Here is a 20,757-nt window from a genome sequence, read left to right as displayed (position 1 = left end):
TTTGGGGGATTTCTATAGCAGCATTCAAAATGGCCAGATCTGAATTTCAGGAAACACCTCCTCACATGGTACAACAATTGTGGCTCTTGACTTGAGCTGTGCTTAACAGAGCCACAGTTCATGTAGGAATGCTCTTGAAAGTACAAGGTGCTGGATGTATTTATAGTAACAGAAGTCTCCCTAGCCTCACTTGGGAGCTGAAGTGGAGAAATGCATTCAGCTAAGCTCCTCAGCAAAGATATAGTATAGAAAGGACATTTGAAGAATTATTAAATATTCACCTTCAACTATATGAAGAAAGGCTACATATGTTCTGTTCATATCCAGCAGATAGAATAGAGTATCAATGGCTCTTTTTCACACATGGAAGAGGGGGTAATTCTTTATTTGAAACCTATCAGTATATTTGCACCTAGGTCTCTCATATCATAGCAGTGCATTCATTAAATGCCTTCTAACTTCTTCCATGAAGCCCTTTCCTATTAAACTCTTATTTTACATACTGTTCTGTAGGTGATCCTATTAACATGAAAGTGACCACCTTTTGAATGGGGCAATCATATGCAATTAAATATAAAAAGAACAATCTGGACAATTCTATGTAAAGCCTAATACTGTTATAAAGCAACCATTCACAGCAGCGAATAATACAATCATCCTGACAATACAATCATCCTGGTATTGCTAAGTTAATTAACACCTCTGGTGCGACAGGAAGCCACTATCTTGAGTCATTGCTAAAATGCAAAAAATCTTATTTGTTTTGATAAGTTCGTGTTCTGCAATTTTGTGCTGGAGGCTCCCTTTGACATTCTTTTGCAGAGTAGGAGAATGACTACGTACTTTCACTTTAGTTCTGAGAAATGCAAAACAGGGCAGATGATATCTTTTACTAAATCTAATTTTTGGTTGGTTTGATGAGCGTGCAAATGTTCCTGGTACATCAGATTCCTACTCTGTCAGAAAGCCTAAGAGAAATTTAATGAATGTCAGTGGGGGATGGTGTGAGGGAAAGAGAATTGAACCAGAGGCACTATGTCCCAAACACAAGTCTAGCTAGCAGCAATGTAGTCTCTGACTGAAGGTTCTGGAGGAAGGAAACGGGGACAGGCATGAGTGATTAGAAAATCTGCCAGCATAATGTGTGGTTTCATGAGGGTGCTGATTCGTTGTAACATTGATTTTGGGCCCCAGGGGCCCTTTCCTTCCTCCAGAACTTTCAGTCAGACTACATTGCTGCTAGGCTTATGTTCTGGACACCTCTTGTCTGCTCCTCTCAGGATAGAAAAGACAAAGTTAACAAGCACATCTCTTGCAGAGCTGTTGTGTTCACTTTCCCTCTCTTATCCTCACGAATAAAAAAACCCTTCCTCCAAGCTCCTGCTTTCCTTTCATTGAGGCCCAGTCAGCAGTTGCCTACTACAGTACTCAAATTGCTGCTTAGCAACTGGGTGGGCAGAAGATCTCAAGGAAGGAAAGAAAGGTGCCCTGCTTCAGCACCATTACTTACAGTCCCATTCATACAAGCCCATTCATGCTTCCTTGTAAATCCCACTGCGTTCAGTCAGGCTTACCCCCATGTCTGCATAGGGCTACAATCAGAGTAGTGAAAGGGCCACGTGTCTGCATTCAAGTGAATAGAACACAGCAAATGTCTGCACTGAATTGAGCATATCATGGGACACTCAGACCTGTCCCCTTTCGCATCAGACCGCCTTACGGCGCTGAAATCCTCCTTTTCCTCCCTTACATTTTGTCTTGAGGGGGAAAGAAAAGGCGGGTAAGGAGGAGTAAAGGAACCGAGAAGATAAGCCTCCAGGCAGCAGCCGGCAGGACTCAATACTGTACATATTGCTGCTATTCGATTTCTCTAAGGCTGAGGCAAAATCTGAAGACGAGCTACACCATCACCATAGAGAGAGAACAGCCAAAGTCTGTTCAGAGTCTATGGACAACTCTATGGTTTGGAGGTGTTGTCTATACAGTACTGTCTACATATGCATACATAAAGCCGGAGAGGAGCGGAAGTCCCGTCACTCTTCCTCGCGGGATTCTGAGTTCTCGCGAGAGAGGCCGCGACGGAGGAGGAGGCGGAGTCGGGCGTGCCGGTTGCCGCTGCGAGAGGAGGGGGAAGTGGTTGTGTCATGGCGGCGGCTGTGGCGGGTTCCGGACCTGGCGCGAGTTCAGCGTCGCGCGGGGCTGGCGGAGGAAACGGCGGCGGGGGAGGAGGCGGCCCGGGAACTCCTCGCTGGTTCTTCAGCCGGGAGCAGCTGGAGAACACGCCGTCTCGGCGCTGCGGCGTCGAGGCCGACAAGGAGCTCTCGTACCGGCAGCAGGCAGCCAACCTCATCCAGGACATGGGCCAGCGCCTCAACGTGTATCCTTCTGGGGCGAAGGCGGCGGGCAGAGGGACGGGGAGGGATGGTCGCGGGCCTAAATGGACGGGGAAGACCCTCTCCGGCTGCTCCCCACCCCCACCCCGAGTTTTTCCTCCAGGCAGACGGCCCCTTTGGGGAGCCGAGGAGGCCTCGCCTGCTCTGGCTCCTCCTCCTCCTCCTGGCTCGCCTTTCCCTTCTTCTCCGGCTGAGGGGGTGGGTGGGAGGGAGGCGCCACAGGATCCCCCGGGAGTCGGGGAGAGAGGAAGGATTTTGTTCGGCGGCTGCGTTAACGGCTCGGCGCCATGGCCTTGCAGGCCCCAGACCCTGCTGGCACGGGGTGACCTGTACTGCCTCGTGTGTGTTTGTGTGCCTTGTGAGTTCTGTGCGGGGCTGAAAATTAGGCCTTTTTTGTACTTTTCGCCCCTTGGCGCAGGGAAACTATGGACTACTAGCGTCTCAAAAGGGGTGCCTTTTGAAGTGCACCCGCCTTGTTTCAACTACATTGTTCTGTAATGGCTTTGTGCATACGTGATAGGTTTTCTTCTTAATCTCAGCTTTAGATAGTAAGTTTTTAGTTTAAGTTCTGTGGGTTGGTTGGTTGTTTTTTGTTTTTGTAAATTGAGAATCATTGAGATAGGTATGAAAAGGTACCTTGCCCAACAGAAGCCTGCCCCTCCCTACACACAATCAAGTGGAGGAGATTTGATGCTTCTCCTAGCATGTGGATTGAGGAGATAACACAGGGCAGCCTTTCCGCAGCCTAGCAAATGCTCCCCCCCCCAATTCTTGTTCTGAAATAAAAACTATTTTTTTGAAAAAATGGTCAAAGTACTGGAAAAAGTACATTATTTCAAAAGAAAAGTTAGGCACTGTAGAATGTATTGGGTGTTCTATACAACGCCTTCAGTTGTCTGAAATCAGGAACAACAGGCTTATTCTAAAAACTTTCTTTCTCTGTAGAATTTAGACATAATCACAGATTTTTTTAACTATTATTTTTAGCAAGGATAATCTGCTATAATAGTTTGGACAAATATTTTTCCCCATTGAGTATATTAACTAGTAGGCTAACTTTATCCTCAAACCCACTTTCACAGACTGCAACAAACTTATTACAGTAAAGCTTAATCACCCATCACCAATTTCCTGTAAGTCCTGTGTAGATAACTTTGTGAACCCTCTGTGTGTTCTTGTTTGACAAATAAACATTGTCTAACCTTGTGAATATGTGACTGGATGCCTTGATTAGCAACAGCTTTTCTAAACTTAAAGTGGTGACTTATTTACAGTTTCTTACACTAGGAATGAGGGATGCAGGTGGCGCTGTGGTCTAAACCACTGAGCCTAGGGCTGGCGGTTCAGATCCCCGGTGAGCTCCCGTTGCTCAGTCCCTGCTCCTGACAACCTAGCAGTTTGAAAGCGGGAAGGTAAACGGCATTTCCGTGCGCTGCTCTGGTTCACCAGAAGCGGCTTGGTCATGCTGGCCACATGACCTGGAAGCTGTACGCCGACTCCCTCAGCCAGTAAAGCGAGATGAGCGCCGCAACCCCAGAGTCGTCCACGACTCTACCTAATGGTCAGGGGTCCCTTTACCTTTACACTAGGAATACTTGCAGAAAGTTAATCATTTATAAAACAATCATCTTCGTGTGGCTTTTTCCAACAAACATAATGTAGACTAAAATGTGGAATAATCTGAAAATCTTGTAAGCTTTAGTATACGTCTTTGGAAAATATCAACACTGACAATGTACCAACTTCCCAGAATGGCTGTGTACAAGTAAAAAAAATATTAATATTAACTTGAAATTATGAATAAGTTACAGCCAATGCAGTGTGATTGCAAACAGACCATTCCTGATTTTCTGAATTCACCACTCCCAATGAAGCTTCTTGCCATACATTCCAGCCTTTCTTGCAGGTGGTTTCACCCTTTGGGGGATGGGGGCACAATTCTTCATCTGTGAACCCTAGACTAGATACAGCCTAGTGAAGTTTGGGTCATAAAGTGTGTTCCCCTGTTAATTTAACAGATATTTTAAAGTTATATCTGAATGAAATGAAGAAAACAAATTAGTCTTGTCTTTTACATATTGTGTCTTATGGTTCAAGCACTTGGAGAGAAAATTCTATTTTGGGTACTTAAACAAAACTTCCTTAACTCTCTTTTTAGATCTCAACTTACAATTAATACTGCGATTGTTTACATGCACAGGTTTTATATGCATCATTCCTTCACAAAATTTAATAGAAATGTAAGTACATCTTAGCCTTTACTGTATTGTATAAGAATAGTGCTACTTTTTCAATGTTACATTTGGGGGATATGTAGCATCTATTTAAAAATTTCTTTGACATTAGTCTCAGTCTTGTACCTTAGACCATTTATAATACTGTCATTTCTGCTTGTAGTCACCTATGGTAAGAGAATCTCATTTATAACATCTTGTTTACTATTAGTATCTCTTCATGAACTAAAAATGCTGTGCTGATTTTGATTTAGGTGAGTGTGTGTCTTGCTTAGAATCTCAAATGAGTGGATGGCCATGGTTAGGGAGATTCTTTCACAGCTCTGTGAGTTTAGCCTGGAGAAGGAGGGAGAAAGATTGTTTTCTGCTGCTCCAGAGAAGCGGACATGGAGCAGTGGATTCAAACTACAAGAAAGAAGATCCCACCTAAACATTAGGAAGAACTTCCTGACAGTAAGAGCTGTTTGGCAGTGGAATCTGCTACCAAGGAGTGTGGTGGAGTCTCCTTCTTTGGAGGTCTTTAAGCAGAGGCTTGACAGGCATATGTCAAGAATGCTTTGGTGGTGTTTCCTGCTTGGCAGGGGGTTGGACTGGATGGCCCTTGTGGTCTCTTCCAACTCTATGATTCTACGATTCTAAGAGAGTTTGGATAATTCATGCTCGAATCAGTTCAATTGGGGGGCATTAATGCCAATGAAGGATACATAATAGCAGTACTTGGAAGCCATGGGCAGTGTCCAGTATTCCTGTCCCCCTAATACAAGAGATGTCCACTTGTGAGGTGAAACTTTTCCCTGTGCGCCCCCCCCCCAAATCCAGAAGTTTGAGAAGACCCTCCATAGAAGATTTTTGTGGGTGTTGGGGGAGGAGAGGAAGGGGAAGTCTGGCAATACAGCGTTTGCTTATAAACTGGAGTGGAGTTCGTGGTTCATAATGAAATTGGAACCTGATAGATCTGTGCCAATGTGCCTTGTAAGCTGCAGTCTCTCATGTCCTCCAGAAACTAACAAGAGCCTTAAAGGTATTTCTAAAAAAGTTCAGTAATGAAATTTCTTTACAAATGTAATTAACATAAACACAGTGGGAGTTTATTGTATTGTAGTGCCCCTTACCTGCTTTTGTATTATTTGGACTGGATAATAATGAATGCTTTCATTTTTGTAATGTGTGTTAAAATGCAGTATTTTTGAAACTGGGATATAAGAAATAAAAATGCTGTAGTGTTTAGCATGGAAGCCAAGGGCAGTGATCCAAAGTAGTTTTTGCATACACATGAGGCAGTTTGTGCATAGCCGCAGTTTTGTTGTAGTTATTGTGGCCATACAGTCGTACCTTGGTTCTTGAGCGTAATCATTTCCGGAAGTCGTTCAACTCCTCAAACGGTTTGAAAACCAAGGTGTGGCTTTCAATTGCCTGCAGGAGTTCCCTGCACTCAAGTAGAAGCCATGTCAGACATTCGGCTTCCGAAAAATGTTTGAAAACTGGAACACTTACTTCCGGGTTTGGGGCATTTGGGAGCCAAAATGTACAAGTACCAAGGTGTTCAAGAACCCAGGTACGACTGTACTTGCATAGACAAGCTATTGATATTGCCAGGGCAGAAAGAAAACCCTGGTTGTAAATGTAGTTTGTCATTTCTACAAGCAAGCTCCCCCTTTGCTTGCAGCCAAGGTGCTGAATATGGCGCTCTGACCAAGAGTCTAGTTTCTGGTATTACTCTTGCTTTGTTATTCCAGCAATCATAGGTTTTGTTTAGTCAGCTTGTTGGCAGCTTATGTAGCTTAGAAACTTCAGGGCGCCTAGACAAAGTACTTCTGTCTTCTGTAATAGCCAGAAATGGCCATGGGTTTGCAGACAGATGATCACACCGGCTAGATATTGCAGATGGAGCTTGATGGTCATAGCATCCTTCTCCCTTGCTGATAATGTGTGTTAGCCATATTAGAGGACTTAAATTTTGCTTTAAGAAACATAGACTGTCTGGTTGAAATAGTACAAACACAGTATGAGCCTGTGATTCTAATACTGTTCCACCCCCCTATTTTTCACTGTTAGGCCTACTGAATAGAGTCTATGATTATTCTGATAAATAGCTGTAATGTAAACAGTGTATCCCATAAGGATTCATCAGTGTTAGATATTCTTTAAAAGTGTTTGGACATGATACTACTTGTGGCTAAATTTTGTTATAAAAGGCTTTTAGGACAAAAGGGAAAATGCAGTAAATGGGCAGAAAATATTACTGTTTTGCAAGGAACTTTAGCAGGGCGCCATGCTTTAATAACTTGGAGAAACTGGTGCCATGGCTTTAATAACTTGGAGAAACATTGGTGGCAGAATGCTAATTACTGCAAAGCTAAATAACCCAGGTGGTGCTGTGGGTTAAACCACTGAGCCTAGGGCTTGCTGATCAGAAGGTCGGCAGTTCGAATCCCTGCAATGGGGTGAGCTCCCATTGCTCGGTCCCAGCTCCTGACAACCTAGCAGTTCGAAAGCACGTCAAAATGCAAGTAGATAAATAGGAACTGCTACAGCAGGAAGGTAAACGGCGTTTCCATGTGCTGCTCTGGTTCGCCAGAAGCGGCTTTGTCATGCTGGCCACATGACCTGGAAGCTATACGCCGGCTCCCTCGGCCAATAATGCGAGATGCGCACGCAACCCCAGAGTCGGTCACGACTGGACCTAATGGTCAGGGGTCCCTTTACCTTTACCTTTAAATAACTTTAGGGTCCAAGTATGGACAAATCAGTTGCTTAGAGCAGTGTTTCCCAACCTTGTGCCTCTAGCTGTTTTTGGACTACAACTCCCATCATCCCTAGCTAGCAAGACCAGTGGTCAGGAATGATGGGAATTGTAGTCCGAAAACAGCTGGAGGCACAAGGTTGGGAAACACTGGCTTAGAGCACTACTTGGGGGAAAGGGAAACAGAATCAAAACTTTGTAAAGGGTTGATATATCATACATGCACAAATTCTGGAAAGCATATGGTGGGACACTTGAATGGAGGGAATTGTACAGTTCAGATACCATCACCAAAAATATGCTTGTTTGAGGTTACATATGTTCTCACTTCATATGATGGCAGCACCAAGGGCAACATCTCTTCTGCTTATTTTGACTCCTTGCAGGGAGGGAACAGTATTTTTGAGAAGGTGCTTTCAAAAGCAGTCTTGACTCAGGTTCAAATGTCAAGAACGGTACTTTCCATATTCTTGACCAACCTGGTGCCCTTAAGATGTGTTTGGACAACAATTCCCTGGAAACAAACCAACACTGGAATTCATGAGTGAATAATATCACCAACTCCCAGCGCCTGACCATTTTGTGCTACTGCACCCTAGGCCACCTGAGGTTTCTGATCAGTGCCCAGTGGCAGCCACACTTAAAAGGGTTTTATAGTAGTTGAGATAAGTTACCATGTTATGTGTGACTGCGACAGTGACAGATGCTTATTCTTAATGTGTAGAGCTGGCATATCAGCCAAAACTGATGTGCTACATTCCTAGCCACAGCTCCACGTGGACATACAAAAGCAGTGTTGGGTGAAGACAAATTCTTGAGTGTGACTTCCTTAAGTTTTGGTTACAGGTAGGTAGCCGTGTTGGTCTGGATCGAAGTAAAATAAAAAAAATTCCTTCAGTAGCACCTTAAAGACCAACTAAGTTTTTATTTTGGTATGAGCTTTCGTGTGCATGCACACTTCTTCAGATACAGTGAAATGGAAGTTTCCAGGCACTTATGTCATAAGTGCCTGGAAACTTCCATTTCACTGTATCTGAAGAAGTGTGCATGCACACGAAAGCTCATACCAAAATAAAAACTTAGTTGGTCTTTAAGGTGCTACTGAAGGAATTTTTTTTATTTTACTTCCTTAAGTTTTGGAATTGTTCCTAGGCCCTGATCAATTGGCTGCAAGACTTGATGCAGTTGCACCCTCTCACCTGTTGGCATTGAAACAGTAGAAATGAAGATAAATACCGTACATATTGGCAATATTTGCTGCATAGGATATTAAATGCTTAAAAGTCTTGTGCTTTCATTGATTCTATAAAGCAGGGATCTCCAAACTTCGGCCCTCCAGATGTTTTGGACTACAATTCCCATCTTCCCTGACCACTGGTCCTAGATCATGGGAGTTGTAGGCCAAAACATCTGGAGGGCCGCAGTTTGGGGATACCTGCTATAAAGGCTATTTCAGGAAACGTGCTACATTCTAATATTTCTATATGGCAGAAGGTAGAGTAATTTTCAACTTCCACAAGGCTTTATCACAATAGTTTTAAGATTTTCCTATTTGTTAGAGGTAACTAATCTTATGGGAGATGTGTTGAAACACTGTTCTGACTGAAGCATTTTTTGTCTGACAGATTATATCTCCAACTGCATTATTTTTGGCTGCAAAAGTGGAAGAACAGCCACGAAAACTCGAACATGTTATCAAAGTAGCACATGCTTGCCTTCATCATCAAGAGCTGGACACAAAGAGTGATGTATGTACATATCAGTTTTCATAAAGCATAACTGACACTTTTTCCTTTTCCCTTGGCAGAATTGTAAGCTGTGTTGTTCCTTCCCATTGTGTATTTGAATTCACAGATACATTTCTACTTAATATTAAATGATTATTATGGAACATTAGCAGCAGCCTGTCCTAATAGTTGAAATCAAAATAACTTTTTTAATTGAAAAAATGTTTCTTCCAAGTACAGAAAAATGCTGGGGTGTTGTTGGTTTTTTTGGATTTTTTTTTACTTTATTGGCAGACTTTGCCATTTTACACATTTTTTCCATTTTCCTCAGATGACCATCTCTTCTCATAAAATATTGAGGTATTCAGACATTATGTTCTCTATCTCACATCTACATGTGATGAGAGCAGGAGTCTCAGTGTGCCTCCTTCCTTCCTGTATTGAGCTCCTTTCAAAACCTAAACCGGGCATTGTGCATTTATTTAAGCACTTTGCAGGTTAGGGACATATACAAACAGTAAAGTATCTTCAAGCCTTGCCTTCATACAGTTGAGAGGAACATAAGAATTTTGAGAAGAGGGTAGGAGCCCAGGAACCATTTATGATCTCACTGTGCTTAGAGGTAAGAAAGGGAAATAAATGTCTGAACATCCCCAATATTGCTATGCATATTAAAGACAACTGTTGTGATGAGGCTAATCAGAACTCTGTGTTTTAAGACATCATGAAAGAAACAAAAGCATGAGAGAAAATAGTTTCTTACTGCCTTGGTGGTTGTGATGTGTACCCCAAAATAAGTGTTGATAGCCAATCAGTTTATTTGGTATATACTTTGGTATTATTAACTTGTTAAAGTTGCTGTACTGATGCTTCAGCATTTTTCTTTATTATTAGGCATACCTTCAGCAGGCCCAAGAGCTGGTTATACTTGAAACAATAATGCTTCAAACTTTAGGTAAGTACAGTATATTAAATGTACATATGATAATCTTATAGCAACTGTATAGCTAGTAACATATTCACATTATAGTGTAGTTCCAGTAATAGAATGCTTCCATATTTGATTGATGGACACACCACATATATATTAGAAGAAATCTGATCATAGAAGCCATTTTATTATTGTCTTTGCACCATGTTTATAACCTGTCCTTTCAGAGTTAATCTAGTATAACCACACTTACTGCAATAAATGTACACATAGTAACTAAGCAGTATAACTGCTTGCTTTTTTTTAAAAAAAAAAAACTTTCAGTTGCAAGTACCCTAAAATTACTTTAGTAGTCCATTATGAGGTTATTAATCTAGGCACTTGAAAGAAACATGACCCCAGGTACTTTTAAATTCATGGACATTATAATGTAAGTTTGTGAAATAACACATTTAATTTTTCAGGTTTTGAGATTACCATTGAGCATCCACACACAGATGTTGTGAAATGTACGCAGTTAGTGAGAGGTCAGTAACAATTTAATTGATTTCCCTACATCAATTTCCCTACATCTCTGTAGGAAGGTGGTGTGACTTACTAAATCTGTTTCTGGAATATTACTTCTGCTGTGAGTAAATCACTACTAGGTTTTGTTTTTACCTGGATCTGTAAAGGATATGTAGATTATATGTTGTGTGGTGTGTTTTTAAAGTAAAAATTGGCCCTCCAGGTACATATATTGTAGATATTGCTTATACGGGTGATTTTGCTGTAAGGTGATCAGAGAATAAGGTAGACATCCATATACAATCAATGGAATTGGGGATAAAGGATTTTTATTTTTTATTTTTGCAAAGCAAGCCAGATAACACATCATAGATGGAAATTATTAAGTACTTGCAATACTTAGTTGCTTTTGAAGCATTGGTCAGTTTTCACAGCATTAACTGTTCTGACTCTCTTTTCCCTTTCTAGATCTGCAAATACTTTTCTCCTAGGCCTCCCATCTTATTCAATTGTAATATATTTATTTTTATTCTTTCTTTTTAATGAGGTAGAGCTGCCTAATTTCTGGACTGCATATGGATTAAATGATGTGTCACAGTCATAGTGAGAACCTGAATTTTAAACAATTGTGGGAAACCTTTTTCTGTCTGGGGCTATATTCCTTCTGAGTAGGTAGTGTCAGAGTAAAAAGTGTTTGGACCTAGTACCAGAAGTGGGAGGAGGCATTCATTTTTCTTTCTGCCACATCTCCTCCCCACATTTTGTTCTCCTTTCTATATTCATTAAATTAAGCCAAGGGCTCCCAGGCTGCCCACTCCTGATTTTTCTTTTTCTTTTTAAAGTTATACTTGCCTGAAAATGAATGACTAGAATTGAGATGCTATGGTAATACCTTAAACGGTGGTTGTTTTTTTAGGTGACTTATTATATTAAATAAGAATAATTTGGCAAGACAGCATTATATATAATATAATGCTTTTGCATCTGTTTCCTCAGTCTTTCTGATCCATCAGTTTATTCAAATTTGCTGGTCACCATCTTACAAACATTAATAGCCTATAAGAAGATCTTTATCTGCTTCCCTGCTTTCACATACAGTGGTACCTCGGGTTACAAATGCGTCAGGTTACAAAACCGCTAATCCAGAAATAGTACCTCAGCTTAAGAACTTTCCTTCAGCATGAGAACAGAAATCGTGCTCCGGCGGCACAGCCGGCAGCAAGAGGCCCCATTAGCTAAAGTGGTGCTTCAGGTTAAGAACAGTTTCAGGTTAAGAACAGACCTCCGGAACGAATTAAGTTCTTGTCCAGAGGTACCACTGAACATTATTAAAAATAATAATTTTAAAAGTTCATCATCTGAAAAAGTGCAGGTGAAGAAGACAGTTTGAGAAAGCGCAGTTTGGCCTCGGAATTTTACCTTGTGAATTTTGAAGAAGCAGTTCTTTATCCCAACACTGCCACCACCTTTCAAAGGGGCAGGATTGGAGAATACATGATCAGAAAGCTTCTTTTAGTGTTGTGACATCTACATTTGACAGATTAAAAGAACTACAGTGGTACCTTGGTTTACGAACTTAATCCGTTCCAGAAGTCCGTTCTTAAACCAAAAGGGTTCTTAAACCGAAGCACGCTTTCCCTAATGAGGATTCCCACTGCCAGTGCCCTTCCAGTGTTTGGATTTCGTTCTTATAACGAGGTAGAGTTCTCAAACCAAGACACTATTTTTGGTTTTGTGGAGTTTTTAAACCAAATTGTTTTTAAACTGAGGTACCACTGTAATGACATACTACAAGTGGGGAGCCTCCAGCCTGTGGGCCAGTCTTGGTCTGCCAGAGCATCCAGTTTGGCCTGTGAGTCCGTTTTCCCCAAACCATGCCCACCTGTCTAGTGGACAGGTGCTTTTGTTAGCTGTCTTCCTTAAAGGGTCAGCAGTGCTAAACCAAAGATGGAAAAATCTGTACATCATCAACATAATGTTACGCTGAGTTTCTGGGTTGGCTGACACTGAGGATCTCCTCCTTTTGCTAGCGTAATGGTGGTGACAGGGTGAAAAACTTGTGGTGACCACTGAAAACTATAGAGAATCAGATGTTTTTTTGCTGACCTCCAGCTTCATTTTTATTGGCATCTATGATTTACTTAGAGCAAACCTATTAGTAGTTGAGTTGTAAGGCTCAGGCTATGAAGACAATTATCTACCGCTGAATTATCTCAAAACATACTAGTTGCCCTATCCCGGAGTTTTGAAGTACTGGCTAGCTTATTGTGTTACTTTGATTAAATAAATAAATTCATGTTTCAAGAAACCTTGTAGCAGACTTAGTTTGAAGAGTAACTGAGTAAACACAAACTTTGCCTTGGCAATGGCTTGCATTGTGTTCATTTGCAAGTGGGCCGCTTGTATTATCTTCACATGGAAAGCATTTTAATTTGGAATATTAACTATACTGGTGTCTAATTTCATTGTTTCTTTTTTTTCTTACAGCAAGCAAGGATTTGGCACAGACATCCTATTTCATGGCTACCAACAGGTTGTTATCCTGAACCTCTTTGTTGCACTGTTGTAGCACACTATAGCTTCCTTTACTGCAGGGTCCCCTACCTGTGTCGAACCCTTGTTGCAACAGGCGACTGGGCCATCTACTGTGGTGGTACCTTCCTGTTTGCAGTGCGGTGTATTGTACAAGGGCCTAATGGCACAAAGGGGTTAAATGCACAATGTGAAGTGTAGTGGTGCTTTCTGGTGACTTTTTCTCGATTGTGAGTGCATAAGTCTAAAAATGGTAGCCTGAATAGCAGCTAAAGATTACAGAGAGATAAACTTAACCTAGAAATCCGAGCATCTTGGTAAGTACAAAGCTGTTTCTAGTTTACCCTTGTAGTTAATGGCATTTTTTTCTTAATGAAAATAAAATAGCATTGTTTTTTTTCTAAAAAGAAATCAAATAACAGCTGTAGTAAAAAAAAAAGCTTTTGTTACAGCTACATTAGAACTAGCCTATAAGACATTTAGCAGTGCAGAAGCTGCTAGTTCTTTAACATATGTATGTGGGGGGAAAGCCCTACTATTGGTCAGAAATTACCTCTGGCCCTGTAGGTTTTCAGTAAAATGGATAGGTGGAAGAGAGATGTAAATAAATTGCAAGTGTTCAGGAAAGTACCCAGATGACATTCACATGGAAAAGTTGTGGGTTTAAAAAAATATCTGCTGGCCTAAGCAAAGCCTTGGTCTTGACTGCTCCTCTCAACTACTGCATGGTTGGGAGGAGGAGTGAACAGTGTTTAGCTGTTATTTCCCTAATTCCTATCTTGTTAACTGATTTAAAATAAGCTTGAGTCATGACCACTGGTTAGAAGTTGTTTTATTTTATTATTAATCATTAGATTTTAATTAACAGTTAATGGTTTGTAGATAAAGACCAATCAGGAATTGGGGGAAGTGACACTATGTCCTGATTTATTATTTCTCCTGGCTCTGTGATAGGGGTTTTATCAGTATGTTAACCAGCTAGTCATTAATTTTATAGAAAAAAGTAGACTTTGCAAAAAGGAGAAAGGTTAATTTGTATTCTGATACACAGTTCCAGCCTTGGAGAGAGCATGAAAGCCACAGGCAAAAAAGAGGGTAACAGAGGTTATGTGAAGCGGATATGAAATGGAATGGTGAAAGAAGAATACTTTATAAATAATATCTAAGAGTTAAACTTAAAAGGAGAGAACATTAGGACATTATAGAGACATTAGGGATATAACTCAGGCATTGGTTTGATTGAATGAAATAAAAAGAGTGAGCAGAAGCCTACAGTAAAGTAAACAGGGTAATGGAGAATATAAATGAGGGTTTAGAAGGGGAAAATGATGAATTTTGAAAATATGTAATCAAAAATCTGAAGACCTGGGAAGAGATTCATTGTGTGGCAAGGATACAGGAAATAATGATCTCCCCTCAAAGTGATATTGTTAAGAGGGCTTGAGTTGAAATAGGAACTCAATGCCTATGTTATTCTGGCTTGCAATTTGAATGATTAATTATGAGCTGATTATGGTGTGGAGAAAAGGAAGGAGCATGTGATTTTAAGCTCATTGTGTTGGATCCTGAGAAAATAAAAGTGCAGCAGGGCTTTTCAGGGTCCGCCCCACCACCACCACCTCAAGCCCATTCTAACGCACGGTGGACCCTATGAAACTGCTTGGGATAGGCCACTGAAGGTTGCAATAGACAAGGAAATGAGAATAATTGGGTGGGGCTGCCTTGATTAAATGGAATTGTTTTTCTACTTAAATCTAGATCTAGGACATAGTTAATGTAAATATGCACATAATTAAATATTTGTACAATAAGTACTTGCTAGGGCGGACACACTTGTTAGAATGAATATCTTTCCATTAGGTCAAATTTCAAATCAATGCTAGAACATGGAATTGCCACAGTTGTGTTGCTTCCAGCTAGAATTTTCTGCTAATCATGACTCTGTTGACTTTACTAATACAAACTATGTTGCAGGCTGGACTGGCAGAGATTTCATTTTTTCCCTACATGTTGCTTTACACATTACTTCACTAACTTTCAAAATGAAACCTACATTACAATGCCATAAAATTTGAGGGAGTATATTTTTTGCAGAAATATTGATATTTATGAATGCTAATATTTTGATTTTCTTGTGTATTAAGTTCCGGTACTGCTGGAAGAACAGAATACTGTAGTAGTTATTCCATTTTATCAGCAGAAACAATCTAAATTATTCTGTATGAATACCTGTATGGTTTTTTTAAAATATAAAGTCCCAGAGTTGTACATTTTTTTAAAAAAAACATTTACAGCTTAATAATATATATCTTGAATACTGTGGTGATAAGTGCTCTCTTCTTGTTTTTTGTTCTTTTCCATGTTTGACGTTTGTTCTTCCATTGTGAAACATTTCCAACTACAGTCTGCACCTTACTACATTTTGTCTTCAGTACAAACCAACTGTGATAGCATGTGTCTGTATACATTTGGCTTGCAAGTGGTCCAACTGGGAGATTCCGGTATCAACTGATGGAAAGCATTGGTGGGAATATGTAGATCCTTCTGTTACTTTAGAATTACTTGATGGTATGTAAAATCTGTTTTCCTTTATTCTTTTATTTAAATTTGTGTTTCTAGTTATTTTGTTTGTGACATTCCTGTTACCTTTACCACGATGGCTAAAAAGGCAGTTACCGGCAGACTAGGTGTTTACCATTTCAGTATGTAATGCAAGATTCTTTTATTATAGCTTCATCCATGCTGAATGTAACACTTTTTATAAAATGCTTACTTTTAAAAATAATGCTGCATTTACTGTTTTTGTGTGTGTGTGTGTACACACACACACACACACACACACACACACACACACACACACAAAATTACCAGGGTGGATCACGCTGGAGGTTTATACTGAGGAGTGGCATTAAAATATATTGTATTCCCCCCAGTACTTTTTAAATCCCCCCTCCCCCCAAAGAAGTATCTTAAGCAGTGGCTTTGAAAACTAGTTTCAGGCATATGTAAATTTCTTTTGATTGAATAGATAGCCACTTTGGGTGGGGTTTACAATCAAGTGGTATTCCATATATTTTTTTTTAAGTCTAGTCATCAAAAAGAGCTGAAAGTTGCTAATAGAAATTGAGCTAGTTATTTAGATGTTTCACTTAATTTTGTTTCTATTCACAGAGCTGACACATGAGTTTCTTCAGATACTGGAGAAAACTCCCAATAGATTAAAGAGGATTCGAAATTGGAGGGTAAGAGATTCTTGTGGTAAAGAAACTGCCTCATCTATACTATATGTAAGCATCTGCTGATCTGCTTTCAGCTTTGTTGAAAGCCAGCATCCAACCTATCACTTGCTAGGTGAATTTTGATGTTCCAGTAATTTAACTGATAAAATCTTCATTATAACAACTATAAAACAGTTGTGAAAATGACATGCAGTAAGCTAGAGCCAGAGTTACCCTACCATAAATGGAGGCTTCCACTTGAGGAAAGAAGAGGGGAAGTGATATTTGCCAATTTCCCTTTTGTTATTCCTCACACTGTTCTAGAGGGTCTTCTAACCCTATGGAGCAGGTGTTAAGGATATGCAGAGTAGAGGAGGAATTTATGATAATCCTCTCCCCCAGCAGAAGTTTGGACAAGAGAAATTTCAATCCAAGTGAGTATTTTTTTATTATTTAGCCCACTGATGTCCAAAAACACTGAGCTTTTGAGCTCAATGTTCTTTGTCAAGTTTCAGAGTAAATTAACTCATTGCAGTTGCATCATGTTCTTCAGTTTTGGAACCGAGTGGATTTTATTGACTGCCAGATGTATTTGTAAATGTTAAACTTCAGATTATGTCCTAATTTTACATTTTTATCCTTGTGTAGGCTAATCAGGCTGCAAGAAAACCTAAAGGAGATGGTCAGGCATCCGATAACTCCCTTCTTGGTTCATCTTTGGTTCAGAATTCCATTTTAGTAGATGCTGTTGCTGGTGTATCTGCAAACGCAACTTTCCAAAAACCATCAACATCCACATTTCCTGCCCCAGTTCCTCTGAACTCAGGAAGTATCTCTGTTCAAGATAGTCAAGAAAATCTGGCAATACTGGCCACAGGAATGCCAGGTACTTCTTACAGTCTGTCAGCACATCAAGAATGGCCTCAGCATCAAGATCAAACAAGGACAGAACAGATGTATTCTCAGAAACCAGATACTTTACTGCCTGGTGGACAGTTCAACATAAACTTTCAACCAGGCACTTCATTGCAGTTGCATTCAGGATTACATCACAAACTCTCTGAGCATTCTACTGTGCACAAACCGGGAAACAAATACCATGGGCAGGTGACATCTGCACCTGTAATAATGCCTCAGAAAATGTCATTGGATAAATACAGAGAGAAACGCAAGCTAGAAACCCTCGAACTGGATGTAAGAGAACACTATATGGGCCCCGAACCGCAATACAAAAAGCACACTCAACCCCAAGCAACAAGTAGCAGTTCTGTAACTTCCCCTATTAAAATGAAAATCCCCATTGCAAATGCAGAGAAGCCTGAAAAACACATGCCCGACAAAAAAGAAAAGGGTGGGTCACTCAAATTGCGGATACCCATTCCACCCACAGAAAAGAACTCGAGCAAAGAAGATCTGAAAATGAAAATCAAAGTCTCTTCCTCAGAAAGGCATAGCTCATCCGATGAGGGAAGTGGGAAAAGCAAGCACTCTAGTCCCCATGTTAACAAGGAAAAGCACAAGGAACATTCCATAAACCGCCATCATGGTAGCAGTCATAAGCATTCCCATTCCCATACTGGTGGCAGTAGTAGTGGTGGCACTAAACATAGTAGTGATGGATTAACGCCAGCTGTTCTGAGGAGTCCTGTTGGCTTGAGCAGTGATGCCAATTCCTCTAGTTCCGGCTCTTCAAGAAAGAGGCTGTACATCAATGATGCTTCTCACAACCATCACTCCAAAATGAGCAAAAGTTCCAAAAGTTCAGGTAGTTCATCTAGTTCTTCCTCTGTTAAGCAGTATGTATCCTCTCTCAACTCTGTTTTTAACCTTCCCTTACCCCCTCCTCCCCCTGTCGCATACCAGGTGGGCTACGGACATCTCAGCACCCTCGTGAAACTGGACAAGAACCCTGTGGAGAACGGTCCTGATGCCAGTCACGAGTACAGTACAAACAGCCAGCATATGGACTACAAAGACACATTCGACATGCTGGATTCACTGTTAAGTGCCCAAGGAATGAATATGTAATCAGTTGCTTTGGTCCCTTTCTCCTTTTTTTATTTAAGAATATTAGAATGGAAAACCTTCATAAGTGCAACCCCAGCAGTTGCTGCCCTACTTTAGATATATATATATAAATATATATAATATATGTAAGTGCTGCTTTATCCTTCACTCTGAGAAGAAGAGGTATAGTAAATGAGCCTATCTCCACATATGATAGTGTTATAAATACTGTAAATGACTTGGAAGGTGCAAAAATCACAGTATTTTCTACAAACACAGATGAGAACAGTAGGTTTGAATGGCTGCTCTTAGCTGTATGGAATGCCTCGCACATTGATTATTTATAACTGAATATGCCAGCCACAGTTTTTGTTGCTTAGTTTATGAATGAGTGTATTTTTTTAATGTGTATTTATACTGTATGTATGATTTGCATGTTTCAAAGAAGGGATATGTAAAGTATACTGACAAATGTTTACAACAAAAGTGGAGAGAAATGTACATACATTTTTGTATGTTTAGATAAACCATAAATACTCAGGATTGGAGCTGCTTGTAAGTATGACAAATAACTCTTCCCCCTAGTATCAAAATCAATCAGAAATATAAATAAAAGTGGCACTTCCTGTTAAACTGTAGGCCTTATTGGGAGCCACTTCCTGAGAGCACTTCACTGATTGGGGATCATGTACCAAGTGTGGATGGATGGTCAGCCACAACACAGTATCTCCAGTGAGGCAATGTGAAAACTGCTCAGGCCTCCATTTGTAATTTTTTTTTTATTAGAAAAACAAACCCAAGTTGACTGCTGAAATGTCAGTAGCTTTCAGAAGGGGAAGCAAAAATAAAGTTTATATAATCTTTTTGATGTGAAAGTGCATTTAAATGTTTGGCTTGATGCAGTAATAGAGACACAGAGCTGTTAATAATGGTTATATAGATTAATGTGATTTAAGAACTGAAATACGTAAACGTATAGTGAAATTAGTAAGTTTTTAAAAAAACTTAAGTTATTAGTGAACAGGGATCACTGTTTTCCATTAGCATTTCATACAGACAGCCACGTTTTGAATTTTAAAAAAGTGTGTGTGATGTGAGTGAAATGCCATATTTCTTTTACAGGTGGAATACTATCTTTGCAATAAATACAATTATTGGTATCCCAACTTTTCCCTTATCTCAGACAATAAAAGAACTGTCACGTATGCTACGTGAATTGTACTTGTGATTGTAATAACAAAACTGGAGGTTTTTTTCAGCTCTGAATAATCACTCGCCAATTAAACCACTAGTATACATTTTTATGGCTGTGTCATATTACTGTTTTCATTCACTTGCCTTTTTTAAACAATTGATGACCGTAGTGAATGTTGATGGGTTTTTGTTTAAAGCCGATGTCCCATTTTACCAGCTAACCCTAAGTGCATGGAATTTACCTCAGCATAAATTCAGTACAGTAGCAAGTGTTACTTACTGGGTATTTAATGTAAATATTTTATTAAGTTATCCTTGTGTCTGAGAGGGATTCACTATTTGGAGACATCTGTTCTTGCATAGTTTATGCTCTAATTGGTTATAAACACTTCAGCAGCAAATCTGAAGTTTAAACCCCGTTAGCTACACTAAGCTAATTGTTTTAGATAATTGTTGAGCATGTATCCAATTTGTAGTTACAGTATAATGTAACTACTTGTGCATCAATTACTATGTAATATTCAGTCGCCAGTAATGCAAAACTTTGTACTACATACTTGAAGACGTTTATTTGAATTATGGGTGTCTTTTTTAAACACTTCTTGAACATGGACACTATGAATAATGTATCTTCAGATTTTAATCTAGTCCTTAGCCCTTGACAGTCTGCTTCATCCAAAACTGTTAACTTCTTCACCCTTGTAACTTTTTACATTGAAAGAATATTTCTTAAAACCCTGTATTGTGAAACTTGATCCTGCATTGTTGCATATTTTTTAGCCTTTTTAGACTTTATTCGCTACCTCATCCATGCTATTAAATCCTGAAGAATTTTTGCCATACGGTGTAAGCAAGATAAAAATGTCTTAAATTGTGATTCCCAGTAGGAAGAAGACAAACAGTAAATGTTTACTTTAAATAAAATTTATTTACAAAGCCTCATAGTATTTGCTTACAAGCCTGTAGCTTTGCCTTGGAATGCTTTTTACCCATTACTACATGAGGATGTAATGGATACATGTTACAAGACAGATAAATATCCTAATAAACATACAGCTCTTGTCTTACCTTTGCAGAAATCCATAAGTTGAATGAGGTTTTGTTCAGGTACTTATAATAAACCCTGTGAATTCTACAAATGACCATAGGATTGGTCAGTCCTCTTACTATACATGCAAACGTTGCTATTTGAAGATTGAATGAGTGCTTCCTTTCATAGCCATATTCTTGGATAAGAAACATGACCTTCCAAATATAGTTGGTCTCACCTC

The 20,757-nt window shown here is 39.8% G+C and overlaps 1 protein-coding gene across 3 annotated transcripts; it reads left to right on the top strand.

Moving 5' to 3' along the window:
• Positions 1-2,082: 2,082 nt before the first annotated feature.
• On the top strand, positions 2,083-20,425 carry CCNT2 (cyclin T2). 3 transcript variants are annotated; one of them, XM_035130437.3, is made up of 10 exons: positions 2,083-2,377; positions 4,552-4,633; positions 8,996-9,118; positions 9,992-10,052; positions 10,493-10,555; positions 13,023-13,068; positions 15,472-15,635; positions 16,239-16,309; positions 16,934-18,050; positions 18,149-20,425. In XM_035130437.3, exons 1-10 carry the CDS (start codon positions 2,145-2,147, stop codon positions 18,211-18,213), a joined length of 2,025 nt encoding a protein of 674 aa, XP_034986328.3. In that variant the 5' UTR covers positions 2,083-2,144; the 3' UTR covers positions 18,214-20,425. The 3 variants fall into 3 exon arrangements, 2 of the variants coding, with proteins under 2 accessions (XP_034986328.3, XP_060135386.2); XM_060279403.2 differs by having other exon boundaries at positions 16,934-19,596; XR_009558239.2 differs by lacking the exon at positions 18,149-20,425 and having other exon boundaries at positions 2,087-2,377; positions 13,023-13,384; positions 16,934-17,634.
• Positions 20,426-20,757: the final 332 nt, after the last annotated feature.

Source organism: Zootoca vivipara, chromosome 1, assembly GCF_965207765.1.
Source record: "Zootoca vivipara chromosome 1, rZooViv2.hap1.1, whole genome shotgun sequence".
Taxonomy (NCBI): Eukaryota; Metazoa; Chordata; class Lepidosauria; order Squamata; family Lacertidae; genus Zootoca; species Zootoca vivipara.
Note: the sequence above shows the minus strand (reverse complement) of the source record. Positions and strands in the feature narration are given on the sequence as shown.